Here is a 26,661-nt window from a genome sequence, read left to right on the forward strand (position 1 = left end):
ACTAGAGCTTTCTTACTTGTTGTTATTTTTATACCCTGAACCCCTTGAAAATGGGAAATCAGGGTATAATGGCTTTGTTGAAATGTATGTAACAGGAAGAAGGAGGCGTGGCAGACCCCATACAATATATATATTCTTGATCAGGGCGACGAGCTGAGTCGATTTGGCCCTGTCCCTCTGTCTGCCCTTCCGTCTGTCTGGCGGTATGTTTGAACGTGTCGGTTTCAGAAGATATAGGAGCTAGAGACTTCAAAATTTTTTTTTTAAATGCCCGTATATATAGCGCGGATATCGAGCTTATCTCAAAAAATCGATAACTATTCCCGTTATTTTTATTGATAAGCTATTTAATTATATCTCCAATCTTCCTCTCCTCCCCAATATTAATCTGAATGATCTGATCTATATTTCGAATTTTGTTCAAATTTACGCCCTCAACCACACCTTTGTAAAAGTCGTATTTCAAATACTATAGAATTGTGATTTTCCACATACACGCACCTTAATGCTATAATCACGATCTAAAGTTTCATGAAGAAAGTACATCCACAAGGAAAGTTATCAAACAATTAAGTTCCCATAGTAAGCCGACATTGCAGCTCATGCGTGCGTGCCTATATGTGTCTGTGTGTGTGTATTTCCTGTGTACGCAGAAAGACGCAAAGAATTATTAAAATATCAGTTGCTCGAAGGGTTGAGGGCATCTCGTTGTCGAGCAGTCTCGACTACAGCTTTCTTACTTGTTATATTTTGTTTTGTTCATTCGCATTATTATCAACGTATATTACTTAAATTATTTTCAAGTATATTTGAGAAGCATAGAAAAAACCATTATGGTAACAGATTGCTGTACTCAACAGCTAATTTTTTAATGAAATACATTAATACATTTTAATCACCGAAAATTTAAATTATAGTTTTGTTTTACGGAATATGCAATATTGGAATGATTAGTTTAATGCTCTTAATTTTGTTGTTGGGATCTTTGCTGATGTTGTGTGGACTGCTCATTCTGCAATTTGTCTTGAGGCTGCTGTTTTTGCACAAGTGAAGGTGTCTCACTATTGCTCTGGTGAAGCAGAGAAACTTGCTCAGGATGACCATTATGTTGTACGTGCCGATAAGTAGGCAGTGGCTGCTGCTGCTGGCTTGGTTGCTGATAGACGAGCGGCTGCGGCTGTGGATGCTGATAAGCTGGAACGGGCTGCGACCCACCATACTGTTGCTGTTGAGCGTATTGTTGCTGTTGATGATGATACTGTTGCTGCTGCTGCTCAAGTAATTGATTCGGTTGCTGATAATGCATTTGAGCACCTTGCGCAGGTGCTTGAAATGATGCTGGCGGCACTGCGTAGTAGCCTTGCGGCATGTTGGGATGTGGGGGTAGTTGGCCTTGAGCAATCATGTGTTGTACTTCTTCCTGGCGTCGTCGCTCAAACTCCAAGTACTCCTCATGCGTAAATTGAGGCTGTTGATCAATAGTCTTCCACTCAGGGTCTTTCTGAAACTCTTCCTTTGAGGTCTGTTGCATGAATTCATCCATACTGATAAGTCCGTCATGATTAGTGTCAGTTTCCTAATTATAGTTGAGTCGGAAATAAGTTAGACATTAATATTGGCGTTTTATTTTGATACCCTGAACCCATTTTCAATGGGAAATCAGGGTATAATGGTTTTGTTGAAATTTATGTAACAGGCAGAAGGAGGCGTGGCAGACCCCACAAAGTGTATATATTCTTGATCAGGGCGACGAGCTGTCCGTCTGTCTGTCCGTGCGTCCGTCTGTCCGTCTGTCAGTATTTCAGAAGATACAAGAGCTAGAGACCTAAATTTTGTTGTAAAATATCCGTATATACCATGCGGATATAGAATTTTGCTTTTTATGTGAATGTGTGTGCGTCTTTATGCGTGCGTGTTTCTTGTCTAAGCAGAAAGACGCGAAAAATGATTGAAATAGCTATTGCTCGAAGGGTTCAGGGCATCTCGTAGTCGAGTAATCTCGACTAGAGCTTTCTTACTTGTTTAAAACTGAATGTAGAAACATACCTGAAAGTAATGCTCTCGCATGCGTTCCATTTCTTCGGCGCGCTCACGCATGTCATCTTCGGGTAAATTGCTTTGGTACACTTTGTCCAGTTCCTTAACGAAGAGTGCCTTTACTTCAGCTTCGTCCCAAAATCCATTGCTGTCAATGTCGTGAATGGAAAAGAAGGTTTTTGGATTGAAATCGTCCTTATCCATGTGATCCTGCTTTTCCCAGACTTCCTCTAATTGCGCTTTGTTACCTGGATGATGGACTTTTTCGTGCTGCTTATGCTTTTCTTCCTTTTCTTTCATCTCAGCATCGAATTTTTTTCGAGACTCTTCATTCATTACTTTTTTTTGCGCTTCCCGCTCGAATTCCTTTTGCATTTCGTACTCCTTGAACTCACCACGTCGTTTACGATCGGCCTCAGCCAAATCGTCAGAGGTTTTCTGAATAAGTTTACGCAAATCTTCGATTTCGAAAGTATGTTCATTGCCGTGATCCAAATGTTGTGGTACTTTTAAATGGTTGCGATCAATGTCATTACTAAGCTCGAATTCTCTGTTGGCCAGTTCACGCAAACGCTCCAACTCACGACGTTTTATTTCATCCAGTTTTGTTCGCACATGATGATTTACATAATCAAGCTCTTGTGCAATTTTTCCACTCTAAAGGGTTCATATGATTATTAAACAGAATATATGAGCATTTTCCAACTTTTTAGTGAGCGAACACCTTGCTTTTTATACTCATTTACGAAAGTGAAATGAGTTTATTGGTTTTGTGCAATGTCCGTCTTGCTGTCCGTCCGTCCGTCTGTACATCTGTCCGTATGAACGCAGTTTACTCGGCGCTATTGAAGATAGAGGCTTGAAGTGTGGAACACATACTCTCCGATTTATAATCGCCCTCTAGGGCGTGGAAAATGCATTTTCCAATATGTCAGAAAGCATATTAGTTGGAGAGCTAGAAAGCTGAAATTTGGAATGTAGATCCGCGTGGACCACCCAAGATCATGAGCTATGGTGGATATATCTACGCCCATTGGGGGCGTGGCGAATCGGATAAAACTGTATCTCCTAGGGTTTTAAAGCTAGAACGTTAAAATTTTGTAAGTGAGCTAATATTATGATTCTATAAAGATTAATGTGTACGCCCACTAGGGGCGTGGCAAGTCGGACCTGAAGATATAGTGATTTTTAAAATTCTGCTATATTTTTCGAGCAATATTGATGCTAGAGACCTGACCACCAAAGACTAAAGAGCTCCCACGAATATATGTCCGCCCACAAGGGGCGTCGCAAACCGCAAAAGATCATATCTCAGAAACTATAGTTAAGTTATTAGTAAGTTATATTAGTTATTAGTAACCTCCTCTATCGATGAATCAAAATCTATCGGGCGTGGCATATCGAAAAATACCCAGTAGAGCGTTTTTCTACAATATCAGAGCTAAACTTAGCTACTAAATTGGCGATGGGATGTGAATGAGTATTCCGCAGTCAGTAACGCCCGACTACAACGTTCTTACTTATTATTTTACTAATCAAAAGATTTAACTATTTGTAAAATTAAAGAGCTTTTAGCACTATAATTGGTGCGTTTTTAAAATACAATGGTCAATTCTCTAGTGGCAAATGTGACATTCCTACGTATTTGAGTTAAAAAAAAAACGAATGCAAAAACATTTTTTCATACTGACGAATAGTGAATCTTTTAGCTCTTGATTAGCTCTATAATTAGTGCTAAATCTGATTTTAGGCAAATGTTAGTTTTCAAGATAATCACAAAAAACTAAGAGGTTCGCAGGCTACAAAAAACGTATGTCGCTTTTTAAATTAATAGAAATTGACACATCTTTACAATGTTTTTTATTTGATTCAAAAATATTTATTTTTTTTTATTTTTTAGTTTTAATCAGGGTCGAAGGTGACGTGTCAAATGAGACATTTTTTCCACCATAGCTTTTTTTTAATTTTTTAGTAATTGTACAGGAATAAAAACAGAAATGATTTTCAATATATTCAATTTATAAATTATAATAAAATAGAGGAAATTCGAAGTATCATATTTCATTGCATAGTATCTCAATAATAAGAACAAAATGTGTAATAGAAATGCTCAAAACAGAACTTTTGCACTTTTTCAGCTTTGTGTCACAATATTTCGAGATGTATTCTGATAAAATGTATAATTGGTTTATATTTATTAAATTTGATGGATTGGTGATAAAAAAAATATGTTAGCGGAACATGCTTTCATTGACTTTGAATGTTTTGGCTGTGGTTGACCTTTCTGAAGAAATGTCCATATGTAATTTTAAGCAAGTAAGAAAGCTCTAGTCAGGTCTGCTCGACTACGAGATCCCCTGAACCCTATGAGCGACTAATATTTTAATAATTATTTGCACATGCACACACACGCGCACAACCACACAGGCATACTCACGCATAAACAGGCATTGGCTGCAGTGTGGGCTTACTACGGAAACTTTGTTTTTTAAAAAATTTTTTTGTCGACAGACGATCTTCATAAAACTTTCAGATTATGATTATAACGTGAATACGCATGCATTTGCCAAAGCACAAGTCTCTAGCATTTGAAATACGTCGCTTACGAAGGTGAGGGTGAGGGGGTGAATATAGGAGTGGGGGTAAATTTTAACAAAACCCGAAATTGTATAAAATGCATCTTAATATATATTTAAAATTTGGACACGACGCTATAGGTAAAACCCCGATATTTTGGCATAAATGCAATTTTTGTTGTGTTCATTAAAAAAATTTTTTTTTATTTTCCAATAAGAAACATCTTAACTGAAGTAGAAAGTATTTTTACAAATTTTTATAAAGTTTCCCTATTATATAACCACTAACCAGAGAACACATAGAGTAGACATGGAGAAAAAACTTTTTCAACACCGAAAAAATGCGCTGAAGCGATCGGACAACTTCGTATTATGTCTGTCGGTCGTTTGAGGCTCAAGTAGTGAAAATAAGGCACGACAAAATCAGTGCGCCGCGACTGCTGCCACGAAATGCACGCATTACCAAATGTAGGACGGCTATGCGCTCTTTTTCCCTTACTCACGTTCTCCCTCTCTTTATGCTCTTTCTCTATGGTCTCATGAAAAGCAGCAGCGCACAAAAATTTAAAATTGTTCGCGACGATCTCAGCGCGTTTCTTTTGAGTGAAGGGTATACCGGTATTTGTAAAGCATTCGCCACGTTCATACACAATGTTAGCGTTTTTATGATTATTTTTAAGAAGGGTATGAAATCGTTGGTGCTCATAAAAATATGATTTTGCTGTAGACTTATATGAATTTTTAAACCCTGAACCCATTGAAAATGGGAAATCAGGGTATAATGGTTTTGTTAAAAGTATGTAGCAGGCAGAAGGAGGCGTGGCAGACCCCACAAAGTATATATATTCTTGATCAGGGCGACGAGCTGAGTCGATTTGGCCCTGTCCGTCTGTCTGTCCGTCCGTCCGTCCGTCCGTATGTATGAACGCGTCGATTTCAGAAGATATAAGAGCTAGAGACAAATTTTTTGTAAAATGTTCGTAATTACAGCGCGCATATCAAGCTTATCATTAAAAATCGATAACTCATCCCGAACTTTTTTTTATCGATAAAAACCCTTATCGAAAACCAGTTATAAAATTATATCTTCTACACCTTTATCGCTAGAGTCTCCAAATTTTTAATGTATGCTTATATGTAATTTATACAATTTCGGTTTTTGTTAAAATTTACCCCCCACCTCTAAATTCACCCCCTCACCTTCACTTTTGTAAAAAGCGTATTTCAAATACTAGAGACTTGTGCTTTGGCAATTACATGCATATCTATTAGACGTCTGCATGATTACATTCATAACAAAGCCACATTGAGTACATTCAAATTGAGTAGAATATGATTGAGTGAAAAGGACAGAATGAGACGAATGTGTATACTACTGTTTCGCAAGACGAACATGTTGTGTCTCATTCCGAATAACTGAGTATAACGAAAGAAGAGCAAAGTGAAATGAAAACCTCGAAAACACTCGAACTACTCAAGTAGTTCGAAGAATATTTTGTGTATTCATTTTGTGCTTTGAGAAATTTTGAGCAGACGTGCGAAATGGAAGCGGAGCCTGCAGGAAAAAATGTATGTATTTTTCGGCAAATACCAGCGTGTTTTGTTTTGTTTAAAGCTTGTGTTTTACTAACAAAATGTGTAGTTGTGACCGTCTATATATGTTTTCTGTGTTGATATTCGCAGATTTAATATTTATTTTTTTTATTTTTAAATTCTAATATTATTAATTAATTATTTGAAATAAATATATAAGTTAAAAATTCCCCAAAAAAAAATACATTGCACACATATTTCTTTATTTTTTCCTGTTTCTTTTAACAGATACACACAGCAGAAAACAGCTGACAATATTCGAATGTATTCAATATACAACATTAAATAGCTTCTGCTGCTCACTCACTCACTTCGTTTCTTTTCGGCTATATTTTTGTGCTGCCGAGAGAAACACGACCTCAGTCGCTCACTCATTCTCATTTCGTTTCGTACAAGTTTTCACTCAATTCAATGATGACTTTGTACAGTTGATTGTGCTTTTTTTGCCATTCATGCAGACGTCTAATATCTATGTTATAATCATAATCTGAAAGTTTCATGAAGATCGTACGTCCACAAAAAAGTTATTAAACAATTAAGTTCTCATAGTAAGCGCACACTGCAGCCCATGCGTGTTTATGCGTGGGTGCTTGTGTGGGTATGTGTTTGTGTATGTGTGTGTGTGTATGTGAGTGTGTGTATGCGTTTGTGTCTGTATGCGTGTGTGTGTGTGTGTGTGTTTCTTGTGTAAGCTGAAAGACGCGGAAAATGATTGAAATAGCTAACACTCCAAGGGTTCAGGGGATCTCGTAGTCGAGCAGTCTCGACTAGAGCTTTCTTACTTGTTATACCCTGAACCCATTTTCAATGGGAAATCAGGGTATAATGGTTTTGTTGAAATGTATGTAACATTTCAGAAGATATAAGAGCTAGAGACTTCAAATTTTTTTTAAAATGTCCGTAATTACAGCGCGCATATCAAGCTTATCATTAAAAATCGATAACTCATCCCGAACTTTTTTTATCGATAAAAACCCTTATCGAAAACCAGTTATAAAATTATATCTTCTACACCTTTATCGCTAGAGTCTCCAAATTTTTAATGTATGCTTATATGCAATTTATACAATTTTGGTTTTTGTTAAAATTTACCCCCCACCTCTAAATTCACCCCCTCACCTTCACTTTTGTAAAAAGCGTATTTCAAATACTAGAGACTTGTGCTTTGGCAATTACATGCATATCTATTAGACGTCTGCATGATTACATTCATAACAAAGCCACATTGAGTACATTCAAATTGAGTAGAATATGATTGAGTGAAAAGGACAGAATGAGACGAATGTGTATACTACTGTTTCGCAAGACGAACATGTTGTGTCTCATTCCGAATAACTGAGTATAACGAAAGAAGAGCAAAGTGAAATGAAAACCTCGAAAACACTCGAACTACTCAAGTAGTTCGAAGAATATTTTGTGTATTCATTTTGTGCTTTGAGAAATTGTGAGCAGACGTGCGAAATGGAAGCGGAGCCTGCAGGAAAAAATGTATGTATTTTTCGGCAAATACCAGCGTGTTTTGTTTTGTTTAAAGCTTGTGTTTTACTAACAAAATGTGTAGTTGTGACCGTCTATATATGTTTTCTGTGTTGATATTCGCAGATTTAATATTTATTTTTTTTATTTTTAAATTCTAATATTATTAATTAATTATTTGAAATAAATATATAAGTTAAAAATTCCCCAAAAAAAATACATTGCACACATATTTCTTTATTTTTTCCTCTTTCTTTTAACAGATACACACAGCAGCAAACAGCTGACAATATTCGAATGTATTCAATATACAACATTAAATAGCTTCTGCTGCTCACTCACTCACTTCGTTTCTTTTCGGCTATATTTTTGTGCTGCCGAGAGAAACACGACCTCAGTCGCTCACTCATTCTCATTTCGTTTTGTACAAGTTTTCACTCAATTCAATGATGACTTTGTACAGTTGATTGTGCTTTTTTTGCCATTCATGCAGACGTCTAATATCTATGTTATAATCATAATCTGAAAGTTTCATGAAGATCGTACGTCCACAAAAAAGTTATTAAACAATTAAGTTCTCATAGTAAGCGCACACTGCAGCCCATGCGTGTTTATGCGTGGGTGCTTGTGTGGGTATGTGTTTGTGTATGTGTGTGTGTGTATGTGAGTGTGTGTATGCGTTTGTGTCTGTATGCGTGTGTGTGTGTGTGTGTGTTTCTTGTCTAAGCTGAAAGACGCGGAAAATGATTGAAATAGCTAACACTCCAAGGGTTCAGGGGATCTCGTAGTCGAGCAGTCTCGACTAGAGCTTTCTTACTTGTTATACCCTGAACCCATTTTCAATGGGAAATCAGGGTATAATGGTTTTGTTGAAATGTATGTAACAGGGAGAAGGAGGCGTGGCAGACCCCACAAAGTATATATATTCATTCTTGATCAGGGTGACGAGCTGAGTTGATTTGGCCCTGTCCGTCTGTCCGTATGTATGAACGCGTCGATTTCAGAAGATATAAGAGCTAAGAGACTTCAAATTTTTTTTAAAATGTCCGTAATTACAGCGCGCATATCAAGTTTATCATTAAAAATCGATAACTCATCCCGATCTTTTTTTATCGATAAAAACCTTATCGAAAACCAGTTATAAAATTATATCTTCTACACCTTTATTGCTAGAGTCTCCAAATTTTTAATGTATGCTTATATGCAATTTATACAATTTCGGTTTTTGTTAAAATTTACCCCCCACCCTTAAATTCACCCCCTTACCCTCACTTTTGTAAAAGCCGTATTTCAAATACTAGAGACTTGTGCTTTAACAATTACATGCATATTCATGTTATAATCATAATCTGAAAGTTTCATGAAGATCGTACGTCCATAAAACAAGTTATTAAACAATTAAATTCTCATAGTAAGCGCACACTGCAGCCCATGCGTGTTTATGCGTGGGTGCTTGTGTGGGTATGTGTTTGTGTATGTGTGTGTATGTGTTTGTGTATGTGTGTGTGTATGTGTGTGTGTGTATGCGTTTGTGTGTGTATGCGTGTGTGTGTGTGTGTGTGTGTGTCTGTATGCGTGTGTGTGTATGTGTGCCTGTGTGTGCGTACGTACCTGTGTGTGTGTGTGTGCGTGTTTCTTGTGTAAGCTGAAAGACGCGAAAAATGATTGAAATATCTATTGCTCCAAGGGTTCAGGGGATCTCGTAGTCGAGCAGTCTCGACTAGAGCTTTCTTACTTGTTTTTAAATGTAGTACCTGATTAATCCCAGTGGGTAAATTGGAATGCAATTTTCGATCCCTTACACCTGCACATATACAGGTGAAATTTACCTTTTTAATAAGAAGCATATGTAGTTACATACATACATATACTGGCCAAATAGATCCATTTTAAAGGGTGCATCTGTTATATGTCATAAAACTCATGCAATTAAAAAATACCTATAAAAGTAATGGGAAGTGCACTAGTTACTTTAGTTAGTCAGCTACTTAAATGTAAGCGCGCCTCTTCAAATGAAACCAAAAATCGTTCACACAATTCTAAGTTGTCGTAGGCACACGTCAATGCGCATGTAGCGTGCAACGCAAATGCTTCTACAATGATTACCCCATCATTTGTGAGCATCGCGGCCCCTGCGTACACACAATCAAACATATGTATGTAAGTGTGAGCAGTTCACAAGATCAACTAAATGCAAAAGCTGGGCTTTAAAATTGCTATAGGCAGCAAGAGTCTCGCACACAGGCATACAAATGCTCATAGTACATGTAGCAAGGGAGAGTGTGTGTGCATGCCCGTCGCAAAATCATATTTTTATGAGCACCAACGATTTCATACCCTTCTTAGAAATAATCATGAACACGCTAACATTTTGTATGAACGCGGCGAACGCTTTACAAATATCGGTATACCCTTCACTCAAAAGAAACGAGTTGAGATCGTCGCGAACACTTTCCAATAGCCGTGCTTCAAGCAGACCAAATACGAAGTTGTCCGGTCGCTTCAGCGCATTTTTTCGGTGTTGAAAAAGTTTGTTCTACATGTCTACAAAAAAAAAAAAAAAAAAAAAAAAAAAAAAAAAAAAAACGCGGGAAAATTTGGGCAACTTTCAAGTTTAATGCTGCGGTAAATAAAATGAAAACTCTGTATTTTAAAAATGAAAAACATTACTAATAATATATACTATAAACTGTCAATTTCAATTTTTGATTACATTTATTTCATTGTCTAATTTTTCTATGTTTTGATGTCGTCTATTTGAACTAAAAAATACAAAAAATTGTTCGTGTTTCGTGGAGTATAAGTTACAAAAAGAGGAAATTAGTTAGTTATTTAGTGATAAAGTTTAATTGAACCCTCTATTATTGGAGGCTATGAACCGTTTTTGCTCCATTTCGAAAAAAAAAAAAAAACAATTTTCTAGTAAAATATGAGTTTCAACACTGTAGACGTATGGTCAAGCAAAAATCGCCAAGTAGAGCTAAAAAAAAATTTTTTATCGTTGAGAAAATGTATAACAAGTAGGAAAGCTCTAGTCGAGTGTGCTCGACTACGAGATCCCCTGAACCCTACGAGCAATAGCTAATTCAATAATTTTTCGTGCCTTTCTGCTTACATATGAAACACGCACACACACACACGCACACATACTCAAACACACACACACGCACACATACACAGACCCATACACACACAAGCACACACACATAAACACGCATGGGCTGCAGTGTGCGCTTACTATGAGAACTTAATTGTTTAATAACTTTCTTTGTGGACATACGATATTCATTTAGATCGTAATTATAACCATAATAAACGTGAACTTGCCAATGCACAAGTCTCTAGTATTTGAAGTTTTTAGCTCTAATATCTTCTGAAATCGACGCGTTCATACATACGGACAGATGCACGGACGGACAGGGCCAAATCGACTCAGCTCATCGCCCTGATCAAGAATATATATACTTTATCGGGTCTGCCACACCTCCTTCTGCCTGCTACATACATTTCAACAAAACCATTATACCCTGATTTCCCATTTTCAATGGGTTCAGGGTATAATAATATGAACGAAAGTAGAGAGCCCAGGTCCTCGCGAAATAAAATTCTCCATAAGGAAGCTAATTATGAAGAAGTTTATTGCTTCTGATCTTGCAAGACAAGAGGAACATACTATATGCTATCTTTTCTGAGCCTTATATAAACATGGAAAGCTTTAGAGCGTTCTGTGCTCAAATATTGAAATATACATGAATAACTATGCTGCGTATCCCATGTCCCAACTGTGAATATAGTTTTGATCCATGGATACCAGTTAATGGATAGCTGCTAGTATTCTTTAAGAAAACGCATCAGAAGCTCGGAACTAAATTTATACAAATATTAAAAGTTTTCAGTGGTTGGTTGCTGTCATTGAAAGACGATATAAGCGAAACCGGAAATTCAAAAGGAAGACGAAGATAAACATGATCTAGACAATTTGAATATCGAATTAGGTGAAAAATATTAAGATTAATTAATTTTCTAAATCTATATATATAAAAGAGAGTTGTGTAAAAGTGCTCCAACACTTATAACTTGATATGTGCTGGACCAATTTTCATGGTTTTTGATTTGTTGGATTTGTCTCCGCCACGATTAGGTCAGTAGATCTTTAAAATACTGAAAAAATTTTACGAATACTTGAAAAACGCGGTTTTTTCCCTAAAGATTCAAATTTCCATTTATACTCAGTAGCCTTGACAACAGTGACAGTTTCGGTCCTGTACAGAATTAAATAAACAAACGTAGTCAGTCAGTCTACGGCACAGCCTAGAGCAGAGCTGACTATTCAACAAAAAAAAAAAAAAAAAAAAAAAAAAAAAAAAAAAAAAAAAAAAAAAACAAATAAGAAAGCTCCAGTCGAGACTGCTCGACTAGGAGATACCCTGAACCCTCCAAGCTGATATTCTAATCATTCTGCACTTCTTCTTCTTCTTCTTCATCCACTCGCACGCATAAGCCTGCGCTCTGCTAACTGCGCAGTAAGCAGCGACTGCGCTTGGGCTGCGCTGTAGTATGGGCCATATTATGAGAGTTTATTTGTTGAATAATTTCTTTTGTAGACATACGATCTTAACGAAACTTTTTATGCGTAATCATATGGTGAATATGTGTGTATATTCCAAAGCCCAAGTCTCTAGTACTTGAAATGCAAATTGGGGGCGAATGGGGCGTGGTATCCAAAATCTGTAAATTACAAAATCTTTGTATCGATTAACTTTATATACAACGCAAATTTGAAGACTCCAGGTCTAAAAATGTTAAAATTAGGCTAAAAAAACAAAATCAATTTTTCGATTATTCGCGATAAAAAAGTTATCGGACAATTTATCGAAAAATAAAGCAAACTCGTACTGCGTATGGTACTCACGAGCATGCATGCCAAATTTCAGCTTTCTAGCTCTTATAACTTCTGAGATCGACGCACTCATACGGACGGACGGACGGACAGACGGACAGGGCTATATCGACTCAGCTCGTCGCGCTGATCAAGAATATATATACTTTGTGGGGTCTGCCACGCCTCCTTCTGCCCGTTACATACTTTTTCACAAAACCATTATACCCTGGTATAAAAAAAAAAAAAGATTATAAAATGAAAATGCCGCGTCCTAATCTTTCCCGGCGGACCCATAATGCAATTAGGAAACGGAATATCGCGAGTCAATTATCTGACGAAGAGCGAGAAATCGCCCGAGAAGAGCGCCACGTTAGTACCCAGCAAAGAAGGGCCTTAATTCGTGCTTCTCAAAGAGGGGCAGCCCGTGAAACGGCAATAAGAAATGGTTCAAGGATTGATTTGAATCGAGCAGCGTTTCGATATGATTGCACCATTGACTACAGCTTGAATCGACTAGTTTGCATTGGTCCAATGGACGCTGTTTGCCAGCATTGTGGCGCATTGAAGTTTGCTTGTGAAACGCCCGGTTTGTGCTGCCTTAGTGGTAAAGTGACATTGCCATTAGTGGTCCCGCCACCAGAGCCTACTCTATGGCGAAACACTAGAATCACGACATATTCTAGCGACCACTCAAAAATACAATGACTTTATTTGGGGCGGAAATTATTGGAGACAGATATAATCCGACATTTAAGGTCATTTACGTTACGACTGTAAAAAAAAAAAAAAAAAAAAAAAAAAAAAAAAAAAATGTTGGAATAATGTAGTTTATAACTATGGCTTTGAATTTAAAGATGACTATAAAGTAGTAATCAGAGCAGATAAAAGACCAGCTGGAACACATGAACGCACATTTAATGCTCCAACAATCGATGAAGTGACAATCTTGATTGTTGGTGAAAGCTTGGAAGCACGCGATATTGTGCTTGCACGACGCAGTACTGGGCATCACTTTAATATAAAAATTATTAATCCATTGAATGGTAAAATCAATCATTGTTTTCATTTTAGCTTTATATACATTTTATTCTGTTTGCTTTTGGTACACAAAAAAAGTTATCACTCTTAATTTAGTAGAGAGTAGCTGTAAGAGTCGTAAAAATATTAGGGGTTCTAAAATACGATCAACAAATCACAGGGCCAATCTTTGACTATTTGTAGCCTCAATCTAGAAAATGCGTGTTTTTCTCATGGTCAATTGTACGTGGCATGCTTACGTGTTGGCAAACCATCCGCATTATTTGTTCTTGCACCCGACCAAAAAAGCGAAGCATGTCGTTTACCACAAGGTGCTTGAGTGAAAATCCGATTAATAAATTAATCAGAGTGTATCCCAACCTGAACAACAATTTTTTACCTAGAAATAATATAGAGGGCAATGCAACGTTTGCCGGGCCACACACACACACACACACACACACACACACAGACACACACACACACACACACACACACACACACACACACACACACACACACACACACACACACACACACAAGCTATGAGAACTTAATTGCTTAATAACTTTTTTTGTGGACATACGATCTTCATGAAACTTTCAGGTTATGATTATAACATGGATATGCATGTAATTGCCAAAGCACAAGTCTCTAGTATTTGAAATACGCTTTTTACAAAAGTGAGGGTGAGGGGGTGAATTTAAGGGTGGGGGGTAAATTTTAACAAAAACCGAAATTGTATAAATTGCATATAAGCATACATTAAAAATTTGGAGACTCTAGCAATAAAGGTGTAGAAGATATAATTTTATAACTGGTTTTCGATAAGGTTTTTATCGATAAAAAAAGATCGGGATGAGTTATCGATTTTTAATGATAAACTTGATATGCGCGCTGTAATTACGGACATTTTAAAAAAAATTTGAAGTCTCTAGCTCTTATATCTTCTGAAATGTTACATACATTTCAACAAAACCAATTTACCCTGATTTCCAATTTTCAATGGGTTCAGGGCATAGCTCGCAAATAACTGTTAACACTTTTTCGTTGTCTGCAAATAAGTGTCTTTCACTGACACAATAAAAAAAAACTCAGACTGAAAATGTTTTCGTCGCGTCTGGCTTAGCTCGCTCGCGCTCTGAGCGAGACAGTTATTTCTGTTTTGTTTCGCTCAAGTCAAACACTGATCGTTTGCTTGAGTTAAATGAAGCAAACTGTCATTTGCGTTTGTATGGGTAATCACGCGCGATTGTTGAGTTCTTTTTGTATGTATGTATGCATGTATTTACATGCACACGAAGGCAAAGATCATAAAGAGTGTCCCTCAGAGAGATCGTGTCTGCACAAGCTTTTCGGTTTTGATACGAAGCAGAGCATATACGAAAAAACGATCAACTCTCATTTGCGAGCTCTGTTTCAGGGTACAAAAACCGAGGGGTTCGCAGGCCACAAAAAGTAGTTTTACAGGAAAATGCCCATATCGCGAAACTTACGCGTATGTCGGCCTCAGGTGCTTTGTCCAATTTCTTCCTAAACTCTGGATCAGTTTCCAAGGCTTCCACAACTTCGCGTAAATACCGTTCATATTCCAATGCAGCTTCTACGTCAGCTGTGTCTGTTGTGCTGCTTGGCTCCTTGCTCTTTTCCTCCCTTTTATTTTTCGTTACAGGCAATGCCATAACTAAATAAGCTAGATAGAGCGTCAGCATTACAGTCACTAGGATATATTTCATGGTAAAACGTTTTTGGATTAATATTCAACAGGGGAAATAGTTGTGAAAATAATTTAACAAATATAGATTTATTCTGACGTGTCTCTCTTTCTCAAATGCTATCTATGTATGTATGTCATGGCTATTACTTTGGTCAGAGTGTTACCAGCTGTTTTGATTAAGAGTTGCAGCTCCAGTTATCGATTAAAGTCTCATAATTCAAAGCATTCCAAACAATCGCCAATATATAAACACATATGTATATGAATTCAAGAAAAAGTCAATTATTATTAATTATTATAAGAATTTAGAATGGAATATTGTTACCATTTTGATATCTTTATTGCTGTTCATTAAAAATGGTGTTTTCAAACATGAACGTTTTAAATTTTCCAAATTTAACTTTTCATATATGTACATAGACATGTATATTCGATAGTGATATGCGTTTATTTATTTATTTTTATTTTTTGTATTGCAGCCTCACATAGCTTACGTTTTTATTGAAATTTAATAAAACTAAAATTTTGAGTGCGCGCTTATGCAAATATAAGAGAATTTCTTATTTTTATATGATGAATCGTTCTCAGCTTGGTGTGATAAACTAGTTCAGTTGTATGAAGAACTGTATTAAAATCACTTATGGTGTAATCATTCCTGTCAAGAATGGTTTCATCGGCTGATCGGAATTAAGAGCAAAATTTAAATTTGAATTTTAAAGTATGGAACAAAGTGGAAATAAAGTGGAAAAAAGGAAACCAATAAAAAAAAAGATATTGACCAATGTAGAGTATACTCAAATCTGTCAATTCATAAATGAATTCTGCGGTGATGGGCTGCCGATGGACTGCGAGCTAAAAATGGTAACTCGCATTTTCAATGACATTGAACCATTAGCCCTGGTTTGCATACTACAATCGCAATTATTTAATAATAAAGCGCGCAGTCAGCACTGGCGGCACGAGAATCGCGCCAAATTGCTGTTGAAAATGTAAGTTTAAATAATAGCGTTGCTTTAATGGCTTTTCGCATGAATGATTTGAAACATTTGTTCAGATACGACGATGAATGCCACTTGTATAATGATAGAGATCTTCTTATACGCATGGCCTGTGCGGAATCTATAAATCCCATAGCGATGTGTCGGCTTCTATTGCAAGAGAAATATGATATGAGGCAAAGACCTGCTGTTTCCCAATTGATAAAGCATCCCCACTTGATTGATGACACACGTCTAGCCGCCAACGTACAGCAATGTTTATACAGTGACAATCAGGAGGGACCTATTACAGATCTTCGACGACGAATGATTGGTGAAGAGTACGAGTTAAAACTTAAACAATTGGCTAATGCAGCTGGCATTTTTTTCTATGACGAGCGAGATTTGCGTCGTATGGGGTATGACAAGACACCCGATATCAAGGTTATATTGCCGTTCCTGTACAAAGGTCTTATAGTTAACTGGATAGAGAGCAAGGCTAACTTCGGAGATCCCAAAAGCCATAAATGGAACATACAGCAGCAATTATTGAGCTATTGCAATCGGTAACTTTTGTCTTTGCAATCAACTATCGGATTCTATTCCATATATTATTTATGTAGATTTGGACCCGGTATTATCATCTATTGGTTTGGATATCATGAAGAAACGCCGCTATTACAGGATAATAACATTGGTATAACCATTTTAGCAGAGTTTCCCGATCGCAAACATTTAGATTTAATGCAGATGCCGCAATTACCAGCTGTCTGAGCCTATTTATGTTTTATTCAATTTCTTAACATGGTCATTTATAACCCTTTTCGTTTTGTTTGATACCAATACTTTTTGTTTTAAAATCGTACACAAATTTTATTTTTCATATGGTTTTTAAACCTATAAAATATACTAAATGCCCTAAGTCCCCGAATGTATTTCATAATTACTATGACAGAAATTGAAACTTTTATTATGCAAGCCAATCAATGTATGCGTTTTAAAGATAAGTTTGCGTATATTTTTGCATTTTATTTTAAATTATTGATTGTTTCAAATATTATTGTTGCAATTATTCGTACTCGTAGGCAACTCGTCGTTTATTTGATAATGTTCAATAATAATGTTAGAGGTCTTTCAGTTCCTCAGGCATATCATTTTTCGGATGTTTATTCTCAAAATGTTGCTTGTAAGTCTTAGGATCTGGCATTTGCGACTGCGTGGAAGAATTTAAGTTTTGTTTTTATGAGTATTTAAGATAATTAGATAACGTTGTTTCTTACTTTGCAGAGGACACAAACATGTACGAGTGCTTTTTGTGCTGCTTTCTTTTGATCGTTGGCACTGTGGCCCTGCTGCTTTTTCATCTTCGCTTGCTTTTCAGCGGCCTTTGCTTGCGATTGTATTTTTTGATGACCGCGTGCCATGGCTGCAAAGCTGTTGACTTTCAAGCAACAAAACAATAGAGGTATAATTATTAATCAGTAAACAGTAGCCAAAGTTAAACAATATATACGAATTTTTTACAATAATAAATATATTATTTATAATAATAATATGTATAAATATATATATATATATATATATATATATATATATATATATATATATATATATATATATATATATATTTTATAATGTGCACACTAGAAACCACAATGAATTTACATTATTCATTTTGGTTTAGTCAGTAGTCTTTGTGGGGAATATGAATATTACTAAGAGCACTTGATAGACGTCAAAAGAAAGATATGGCGGAAAGTCTATATCTGTTGTCATCTCCAACCATATTTTTCGTATCACGTTTTCCTTCATTTAATGCCCACGTTTGATTTTTCTCACCTAATAGTAAATTTAGTAGAAGAATGTACAGGATTTGTTATTGGATGGAGTTATTGACAAACTTTTTTTTTTTTTAATTCATAGACTACGTGTTTTCTGATACCCGAATTTATTGACACTTGCTAAGTGTAAATTTCCCTGCGTAGTTTGTTTTTTATTTTATAGTATTACGAACGGTGACCTCTGCTTTTGTTGTATAAAGTGTTGTGAAACGATTTATTGGTCGACAATAAGTTTTATTAGTCGTATTCCATAAGTTATCGATATGTCAGAACTGCAAAATATAATCACTGACCAAACAACACATAGACAAGACATGTAGAGCAACGTTTTTCCACGCCGCAACATCTGTCTAGCAGGTCCCGGCCAACTTCGTATTCGCTCGGCTTGGTATTGGAAGGCTCGGGTAATGAAAGATAGCACGACGAAATCAGTGCGCTCTAAGTACGCAAACGAAATGGTCATGTATGCGCTTTGCGTTTTTTGTCTCTCTCTCTCTCTCTCTCTCTCTCTCTCTCTCTCTCTCTCTCTCTCTCTCTCTCTCTCTCTCTCTGTGGGCTCTCAAATCATGAAGCTCAGCAGCGCACAAAAATTGAAAATTATTCGCGACGGTCCCAGCTCTTTCCTTTTGAGTGAAGAATATACCGAAATCTTAAAATCGTTTGCGACATTCATGCAAACAAAATGTTAGCGTTTCGATATATATTTATGGGAAGGGTATGAATGCGTTGAGGCGCATAAAGAATATGATCTCGCGACGGGCATGCACACACACACTTGTAGTGCCTTGCTACGTGTATGAGCATTTGTGACCTGCGTGCGTTACTCTTGCTGCTTGTAGGAATTTTAAAGCCCAGCATTTGCATTTGGTCGGTCTTACGGACTGTCATAACCACTTTACACAGATGTACTATGTATGAACATACATATGTACATAAGTACATTTATATACATATTATTATTGCTAATCATGTTTATAAATGTGTTTATATACGTAAATAATAGACGTCTGCATGATTACATTCATAACAAAGCCACATTGAGTACATTCAAATTGAGTAGAATATGATTGAGTGAAAAGGACAGAATGAGACGAATGTGTATACTACTGTTTCGCAAGACGAACATGTTGTGTCTCATGCCGAATGACTGAGTATAACGAAAGAAGAGCAAAGTGAAATGAAAACTTCGAAAACACTCGAACTACTCAAGTAGTTCGAAGAATATTTTGTGTATTCATTTTGTGCTTTGAGAAATTATGAGCAGACGTGCGAAATGGAAGCGGAAGCTGCAGAAAAAAATGTATGTATTTTTCGGCAAATACCAGCGTGTTGTTTTTGTGTTTTGTTTTGTTTAAAGCTTGTGTTTTAGTTTTACTAACAAAATGTGTAGTTGTGACCGTCTATATATGTTTTCTGTGTTGATATTTGCAGATTTAATATTTATTTGGTCAATAGCTTCCAACCCTGATAGCATTAATAAAATTATGTTTTTAAATTCTAATATTATTAATTAATTATTTGTAATAAATATATAAGTTAAAAATTCCACAACAAAAAATACATTGCACACATATTTCTTTATTTTTTCCTCTTTCTTTTAACAGATACACACAGCAGAAAACAGCTGACAATATTCGAATGTATTCAATATACAACATTTAATAGCTTCTGCTGCTCACTCACTCACTTCGTTTCTTTTCGGCTATATTTTTGTGCTGCCGAGAGAAACACGAATTCAGTCGCTCACTCATTTTCATTTCGTTTTGTACAAGTTTTCACTCAATTCAATGATGACTTTGTACAGTTGAATGTGCTTTTTTTTTTTGGCATTCATGCAGACGTCTAGTAAATAAGCGTTAGGCGCTCCCACACTAGAGTACTAGTGATTGTGGATGCTGTGTGTTGGGTTCTTGTGAATATATAACAACTTTGTGTTCAATGAAATAATATATTTTTATAAACTAAACTATATAAACTAAACTAAATCTGTTCTACTCGTTAGGTTCTCCCCTTGAATGTCTTACTGGACTCTCCAGCCTCCTTAGATTGTCGATAGTCTTAACTTATAATTAAAATTATTTTATACACATTTTCAACCGAAAAAATTATCGTAAAACACTACTAACTTTATTAAATGCTTTGCAATATATGATGAAATGCACATGTCATATTGTACTCAAGCTTTACTCATTATTGTCAAAATTTCTAATTAAGTCATAATGGCTCATTTGATAGTCACCCTACGATTGAAGTCATACAAAATTTACAAACTACTAAATCCAGAGACAATTAGCTTGCCATCGCATACAAACATAGACATACACAAATGTATGTATGCATGTGCTCACTTCACATGGTAGACCAACGGCAAATTTTGAGCTTTACAATTTGCACAGGCTGATGATTGACGAAAATACTGAGAAAGAATTGAATTGTTGTGCACAGAAAGAATACATTTTCGCGACGAGCACGCACACTCACATATACATCCTTGCTACGTGTATGTGCTTTTGCAAATGCTGGGCTTTAAAATTGCCACATGCAGCAAGAGTAACGCACGCAGGTCACAAATGCTCATACACGTAGCAAGGCACTACAAGTGTGTGTGTGCATGCCCGTCGCGAGATCATATTCTTTATGCGCCTCAACGCATTCATACCCTTCCCATAAATATATATCGAAACGCTAACATTTTGTTTGCATGAATGTCGCAAACGATTTTAAGATTTCGGTATATTCTTCACTCAAAAGGAAAGAGCTGGGACCGTCGCGAACAATTTTCAATTTTTGTGCGCTGCTGAGCTTCATGATTTGAGAGCCCACAGAGAGAGAGAGAGAGAGAGAGAGAGAGAGAGAGAGAGAGAGAGAGAGAGACAAAAAACGCAAAGCGCATACATGACCATTTCGTTTGCGTACTTAGAGCGCACTGATTTCGTCGTGCTATCTTTCATTACCCGAGCCTTCCAATACCAAGCCGAGCGAATACGAAGTTGGCCGGGACTTGCTAGACAGATGTTGCGGCGTAGAAAAACGTTGCTCTACATGTCTAGTAGTGCTGCAAATCCATCGATGGAAATATCGATAGTATCGATGGACTTTCTTTTGTTAGATAGATCGATGGAATTTTCTCGATGTCGATAGATCGCTACAGACGCCAAGCCACAAGTAAGTTCATACGTTGATACTCAAATTATTATTAAAATTAGAATCTATTTTACACAAACAATTTGATTTATTTTTTAACATATAGCACATAGATACCTAATTACCACATTATTTAATTGTTGGCGGTTCCTCCACGGAAAATGGAAAAATTTTTGATCCCATCTGGTAAGATTCATATAATTAATAGCAAACACGTTTTTTCTAATTGTTTTGGATTTTAGATAAAACTGCTTCTTCGCCTGCAGACGCCAATAAGGAATCTTCATTTGCTGTTACGGTAGACACTGAAAATATTGCGCCTCCGAATAAGCGAAAGAAATTTGAGAAATCTCAAGTATGGAAGTTTTTTGAAAAATGCAAAGAAAAAACTTTGTGAAATGCCTGTTGTGTGGGCAGCAATATAAAACGAGCGGGAACACATCAAATATGCAAGAGCATTTAAAGCGTGCACATAATGGATCTCACGATGATTAATTTCAGTTTTAAGCTCAAGACTTTTGTGAAAGATAGTCAAGCTTTGTTTTTTAATTTTAAGTTAAATTTTAAGACTTATTAATTACAGTCGAACTTTTGTTTTTTAGTTATAAGATAAATATGAACCAAAGTTTATTTTTAGGATAGACTGTTTTGTTATGAACTGGAATACAAATATTATTTTTATGAATTACGACAAAAAATCATGAATTGTTTTGAACTTACTAAGTGTAAATGTTTATAAAGTTGATTTTTTTTTCTATGAATTTTCAATAATTTTGAATGATAGAGCTATTTTCGATGGAACCATCGATACTATCGATATTTTAGTCCATCGGACTCAATCAAAATCGATGGACGGTCCATCGATGGTTTTGCAGCACTAATGTCTAGTCTATGTGTTGTTTGGTCAGTGGTGGTAAAGAGTAATCGTTGTATATGTAATCGAACCACTGAGTCAAATACAAGTTCCGAACCACCATTAATCGGAATTTTGAAGTCAACAAAAAGGTAAACAAATTGAACCCTGAACCAAACTATAAAAATTGCTATTTTTATAATAAAATTGCTAAAACAATATTTAAAATTGCCAGATCTGTGGCTAATAGCACTAACCAGAGAACACATAGACTAGACAACTAGTGGAAAGCTTTTTGCACGCTTTTTTGAGGCTTTAGCACCCCAGACAGCTTTGGACTCGCTCGGCTCCTTACTTTTAGGTTCGAGCTACGAAAAAATACGAACGCACAATCATTTCGCTTCATGCGCTCGACCGAGATGGTCAACTTTTGAACAAAAGATCCCTCTATGCTCAATGTTTCCCTTGCTCTCTCTCTCTCTCTCGATGTTCTCTGCTCTCTCGAATGTGTATATGTATGTATACATGTGAGGCTCACATTGTGAGCACAAGCAGCAGCTCACGAAAATTGAAATTTCTTCGCAGCAAGAACCCATGCCTTCCCTTATGTGTGAAGAGTATACCGAACTTTTCAAACCGTTTGCCATGTGTTTTCGTTATTATTTGTGGGAAGGGTATAAAAGGGTTGGTGCGCATAATGAAAATGTTTTCGCGACGAGCATGCACACACACACTGTCCCTTGCTACATGTACTATGTACTGCATGTGAGCACAAGTAGGCGCGCTTATATTTAAGTAGATGATTAACTAAAGTAACAAGTCCACTTCCTATTACTTTTAAAGGTATTTTTTAATTGCATGATTTTTATGACATCTAACAGATGCACTCTTTAAAATGGGTCCATTTAGCCAGTATATGTATGTATGTACATACATATACTTTTTATTAAAAAGGTAAATTTCACCTGTATATGTGCAGGTACAAAGGGATCGAAAATCGCATTCCAATTTGGCCACTGGGATTGATCAGGTACTACATTTCTAGCAAAAATCATTCTGATAGGCAAACCCACGATCATTGAAATGAAATCATCTACTTAGCCAGTATATGTATGTATGTACATACATATACTTTTTATTAAAAAGGTAAATTTCACCTGTATATGTGCAGGTACAAAGGGATCGAAAATCGCATTCCAATTTGGCCACTGGGATTGATCAGGTACTACATTTCTAGCAAAAATCATTCTGATAGGCAAACCCACGATCATTGAAATGAAATCATCTACTTAAATATAAGCGCGCCTCTTCCGGTCAAACCCAAAATCCTTCACACAATTCTAAGTTGTCGTAGGCACACGTCAATGCTCATGTCGCATGCATACACTTATAAACATACACACACGCACATACATATAAAGGCACTGAACTGCTTCTACAATGATTACCCCATCATTTGTAAGCATCGCGGCCCCTGCGTACACACAATCAAACATATTTATGTAAGTGTGAGCACTTCACAAGATCGACCAAATGCAAATGCTAGGATTTCAAATTGCTATAGCCAGCAAGGGCTTTGCACACAGGCATACAAATGTTCATAGTACATGTAGCAAGGGACCTTTTATACCCTTCCCACAAATAATAACGAAAACACATGGCAAACGGTTTGAAAAGTTCGGTATACTCTTCACACATAAGGGAAGGCATGGGTTCTTGCTGCGAAGAAATTTCAATTTTCGTGAGCTGCTGCTTGTGCTCACAATGTGAGCCTCACATGTATACATACATATACACATTCGAGAGAGCAGAGAACATCGAGAGAGAGAGAGCAAGGGAAACATTGAGCATAGAGGGATCTTTTGTTCAAAAGTTGACCATCTCGGTCGAGCGCATGAAGCGAAATGATTGTGCGTTCGTATTTTTTCGTAGCTCGAACCTAAAAGTAAGGAGCCGAGCGAGTCCAAAGCTGTCTGGGGTGCTAAAGCCTCAAAAAAAGCGTGCAAAAAGCTTTCCACTAGTTGTCTAGTCTATGTGTTCTCTGGTTAGTGCTAATAGCATTAAAAACAAAAGTTGCAAATTTTTTAAAAAGTGGGTAGATCTAGCAACTAAGCTGGCACCCATGGAGCAGAGAGCATCTTGAGAGAGAGAGCGAGAGCAAGGGAAACATTCAGCGTAGAGGGAGTCCCTCTACGCTGAATGTTTCCCTTGCTCTCGCTCTCTCTCTCAAGATGGTCCCTCTGAGGTCCCTCTGAGGGACCTTTTGTTCAACAGTCGACCATCTCTGCCGAGCGCATGAAGAGAAATGATTTTGTGTTTCCAATTTTTTCGTAGCCCGACCCTAAAAGTGAGCAGCCGAGCAAATACGAAGTTGTGCAGTCTAGTGATGTGAAAAACATCGATGCATCGACAATCGATGTTTTTTGGCGATGTTTACCGATGTTTTTATTGATACCGATATTAAGGGATACATCGATGTTTTTCAAAACATCGCTAGTTTGATTTTATATTTTGCGTATATTGTCGTTTGTTGCCTGAAAGTGCACTTATACAAACTTAAGCAGCAAATATTGCAATGCCAAAGTAAGTAAATATATTACCATTGCTTAAATGTATTTATTTATGTATGTACATATGTACATATATTTATACTACAAAATCAATTGTTTTAGAATAAAAGCAAAGACGAGTTTTTGCTGGCAGCATTTCACCAAATTTAACGGCAATAGTGCGAAATGCAATGTTTGTGGCAAAATAATTTAAGTGGAATAATAGCTCTATGAAAGCACCTATGAAGAAGTTTTAAAACCCTAAAAAAAACGTTTCTTAATAAAATGGGGAAATACATGTGTAAAGCCATCGATGTTGGGTTTGACACATCGAAAACATCGATGGGCATCGACATCGATGTTTTTACTCAAATTTACATCACTAGTGTAGTCTCCTCAGCGCATTTTTTATTCCACTTTCTTTGCCATCGTGCAATCCTGCTCGCCCTTCGGCGACCAGGTACTCCAGTGGCACCCGTGGCACCAGCTCTACAAGAATACCCCAGCCGATACGATTGTATGATTGTATGCCATATGATTGCTGCCCGTATAGCTATCGCAGTGGCTCCAGGTTGCTTCCCGAACGATGATGAAGTGACAAAAGTAATGTCAATTACAGATCCGTATCCAGCCCGACTGAAGGTGAACTCGTGGCCGGTATTAAGCAGTGCATCTAGTGTCGCGAAAATCTCCAGTAAGATACGGCCTCTGGCATTTGTTGTGTGGCTACCCCATTCTAACGCCCCCATTCTAACGCCGTTGTGAAATCACTGAGCTGCATGCTGGGGGCCAGGTAGCAGCTGTAGAGCCATAGGCTACCGTATTGGCCATTCACATACATTGAACATTCGTGTGTTGCCACATACCCACAACACCTCTTTGCCATTAGCGTCTGTTGCCCATGTCCTAGGGCAGCTGGTTCTACAGTGGTGAGGCTCACTGAGAAATGCTACGTCTATACATTTTTCCCTTATGGTCTGCTCTAGAAGGTCTTGGGCAGCAACACAATGATTTAAGTTAAGCTGAAGGAACCTTAACATTTCATTTTACGAGCAGCCTCACGGTAGGATGGGCACTTGAAGCTGCCTGCTGAGTGGTCCGACTGCTTTTCACATTTCCGGATGCAGAGGCTACATTTTGGTGGCTTAGTGCATGCTTTTGCACTGTGACCCATCTTTCCACACTTGAAACAGGCGCCCTTTAGGTCACAGTCGCTGCCGCAGTTTGCTGCCATATGACCGTAATCAAGGCACTTGAAACAGCGTTTAGGCTGATCCACGGCGCGGACAGCTCGAGCAGGGTTTTGGCTTTTCCAATTGGAAGAGCAACCGTATCTCTTTGCTGTCCACCAAAAGCCGGTCGAAGCAACTTGATAGCCTCAATGGGGAGTGAGCTATCCTTCAACTCCGCCCTAATTGACTCCAAGATCTCCTCTTTGCTCGCTAACTCATCTAGGTCACGAATCTCAATTTGAGCCGATTCGGTAAGTTTAACTACCGCTCGGTCACCCAAGGCCTTACCTACAGCTTCGTGAGGGGCCTCAGCGCTATGCTCAGGCTTTCTGCTCAGTTGCAACAAAAGGTCCCCCTCAGCTGTCTTCCTAATGCCTTGAACGTCGCCGCTCAGATGCTTTAAATTTGGGTCGGTCTTGACTACACGAAGCATGTCCGCATAGCTGCAACCACCCACGCCTGAAATCGCAATTGCGTCGCTTCTGGGTCGTTTTTGCATCGTCTTGCGTCCTTTTACGACTGTCCAGCTATTCGGGTTTGTCTGTTGTTTATTGGGCCTCGGTTTTTTTGAGGGTGTTTTCCTCTGATCGGTGGCATGGTCTGCACCTCGCAGTTTTTAACCGGTCGGTTGCAGAGCGTTTCGGCCGTCTTATGGAGATTGACCAGCCTAGCCAGCTCCCCTCTCTTATTAGGGCATTAACATGCCGCTGACCCCCAAATAAGGCAGTCAAGCCCTCTAGCGTAATTCCTATTTGGGCTAACGCTTG

General features: G+C 37.4%; 3 protein-coding genes and 1 long non-coding RNA gene across 5 annotated transcripts; 2 read left to right on the forward strand and 2 right to left on the reverse strand.

Moving 5' to 3' along the window:
• Positions 1-831: 831 nt before the first annotated feature.
• Positions 832-15,451, reverse strand: NUCB1 (Nucleobindin 1). The gene is made up of 3 exons (XM_089468785.1): positions 15,078-15,451; positions 2,047-2,694; positions 832-1,576 (listed from the first exon to the last, which is right to left on the reverse strand). Exons 1-3 carry the CDS (start codon positions 15,315-15,317, stop codon positions 965-967), a joined length of 1,500 nt encoding a protein of 499 aa, XP_089324911.1. The 5' UTR covers positions 15,318-15,451; the 3' UTR covers positions 832-964.
• LOC149269513 (uncharacterized) lies at positions 5,182-7,032 on the forward strand. Its single transcript, XR_016270060.1, has 2 exons — positions 5,182-6,182; positions 6,435-7,032. It is a non-coding gene; the product is annotated as an uncharacterized LOC149269513 (long non-coding RNA).
• A 3-nt stretch (positions 15,452-15,454) lies between the features above and the next one.
• LOC108620368 (CDAN1-interacting nuclease 1) lies at positions 15,455-17,206 on the forward strand. Of its 2 annotated transcripts, none has more exons than XM_018017272.2 (4): positions 15,455-15,555; positions 15,887-16,287; positions 16,353-16,841; positions 16,899-17,206. In XM_018017272.2, exons 2-4 carry the CDS (start codon positions 16,019-16,021, stop codon positions 17,047-17,049), a joined length of 909 nt encoding a protein of 302 aa, XP_017872761.1. In that variant the 5' UTR covers positions 15,455-15,555; positions 15,887-16,018; the 3' UTR covers positions 17,050-17,206. The 2 variants fall into 2 exon arrangements, with proteins under 2 accessions (XP_017872761.1, XP_089324912.1); XM_089468786.1 differs by having other exon boundaries at positions 15,456-15,555; positions 15,778-16,287.
• A 73-nt stretch (positions 17,207-17,279) lies between these two features.
• LOC108620367 (transcriptional regulator Simba1) lies at positions 17,280-17,699 on the reverse strand. Its single transcript, XM_018017270.2, has 2 exons — positions 17,556-17,699; positions 17,280-17,488 (listed from the first exon to the last, which is right to left on the reverse strand). Exons 1-2 carry the CDS (start codon positions 17,697-17,699, stop codon positions 17,399-17,401), a joined length of 234 nt encoding a protein of 77 aa, XP_017872759.1. The 3' UTR covers positions 17,280-17,398.
• Positions 17,700-26,661: the final 8,962 nt, after the last annotated feature.

Source organism: Drosophila arizonae, chromosome 4, assembly GCF_054131065.1.
Source record: "Drosophila arizonae isolate 15081-1271.41 chromosome 4, UAZ_ARI_1.0, whole genome shotgun sequence".
Classification (NCBI taxonomy): Eukaryota; Metazoa; Arthropoda; class Insecta; order Diptera; family Drosophilidae; genus Drosophila; species Drosophila arizonae.

What these genes read in the sequence shown, in the direction of transcription:
- NUCB1 (XM_089468785.1), bottom strand. Translation starts at nt 15,317, where the DNA reads ATGAAATATATCCTAGTGACTGTAATGCTGACGCTCTATCTAGCTTAT. An exon ending in CACCTGAGGCCGACATACGC is followed by an intron (nt 2,695 to 15,077) that starts GTAAGTTTCGCG and finishes TGAACCCTTTAG; the next exon opens with AGTGGAAAAATTGCACAAGA. An exon ending in TGCGAGAGCATTACTTTCAG is followed by an intron (nt 1,577 to 2,046) that starts GTATGTTTCTAC and finishes AACTATAATTAG; the next exon opens with GAAACTGACACTAATCATGA.
- LOC108620368 (XM_018017272.2), top strand. Translation starts at nt 16,019, where the DNA reads ATGGAACAAAGTGGAAATAAAGTGGAAAAAAGGAAACCAATAAAAAAA. An exon ending in GCCAAATTGCTGTTGAAAAT is followed by an intron (nt 16,288 to 16,352) that starts GTAAGTTTAAAT and finishes ACATTTGTTCAG; the next exon opens with ATACGACGATGAATGCCACT. An exon ending in TTATTGAGCTATTGCAATCG is followed by an intron (nt 16,842 to 16,898) that starts GTAACTTTTGTC and finishes TTATTTATGTAG; the next exon opens with ATTTGGACCCGGTATTATCA.
- LOC108620367 (XM_018017270.2), bottom strand. Translation starts at nt 17,699, where the DNA reads ATGGCACGCGGTCATCAAAAAATACAATCGCAAGCAAAGGCCGCTGAA. An exon ending in ATGTTTGTGTCCTCTGCAAA is followed by an intron (nt 17,489 to 17,555) that starts GTAAGAAACAAC and finishes TCTTCCACGCAG; the next exon opens with TCGCAAATGCCAGATCCTAA.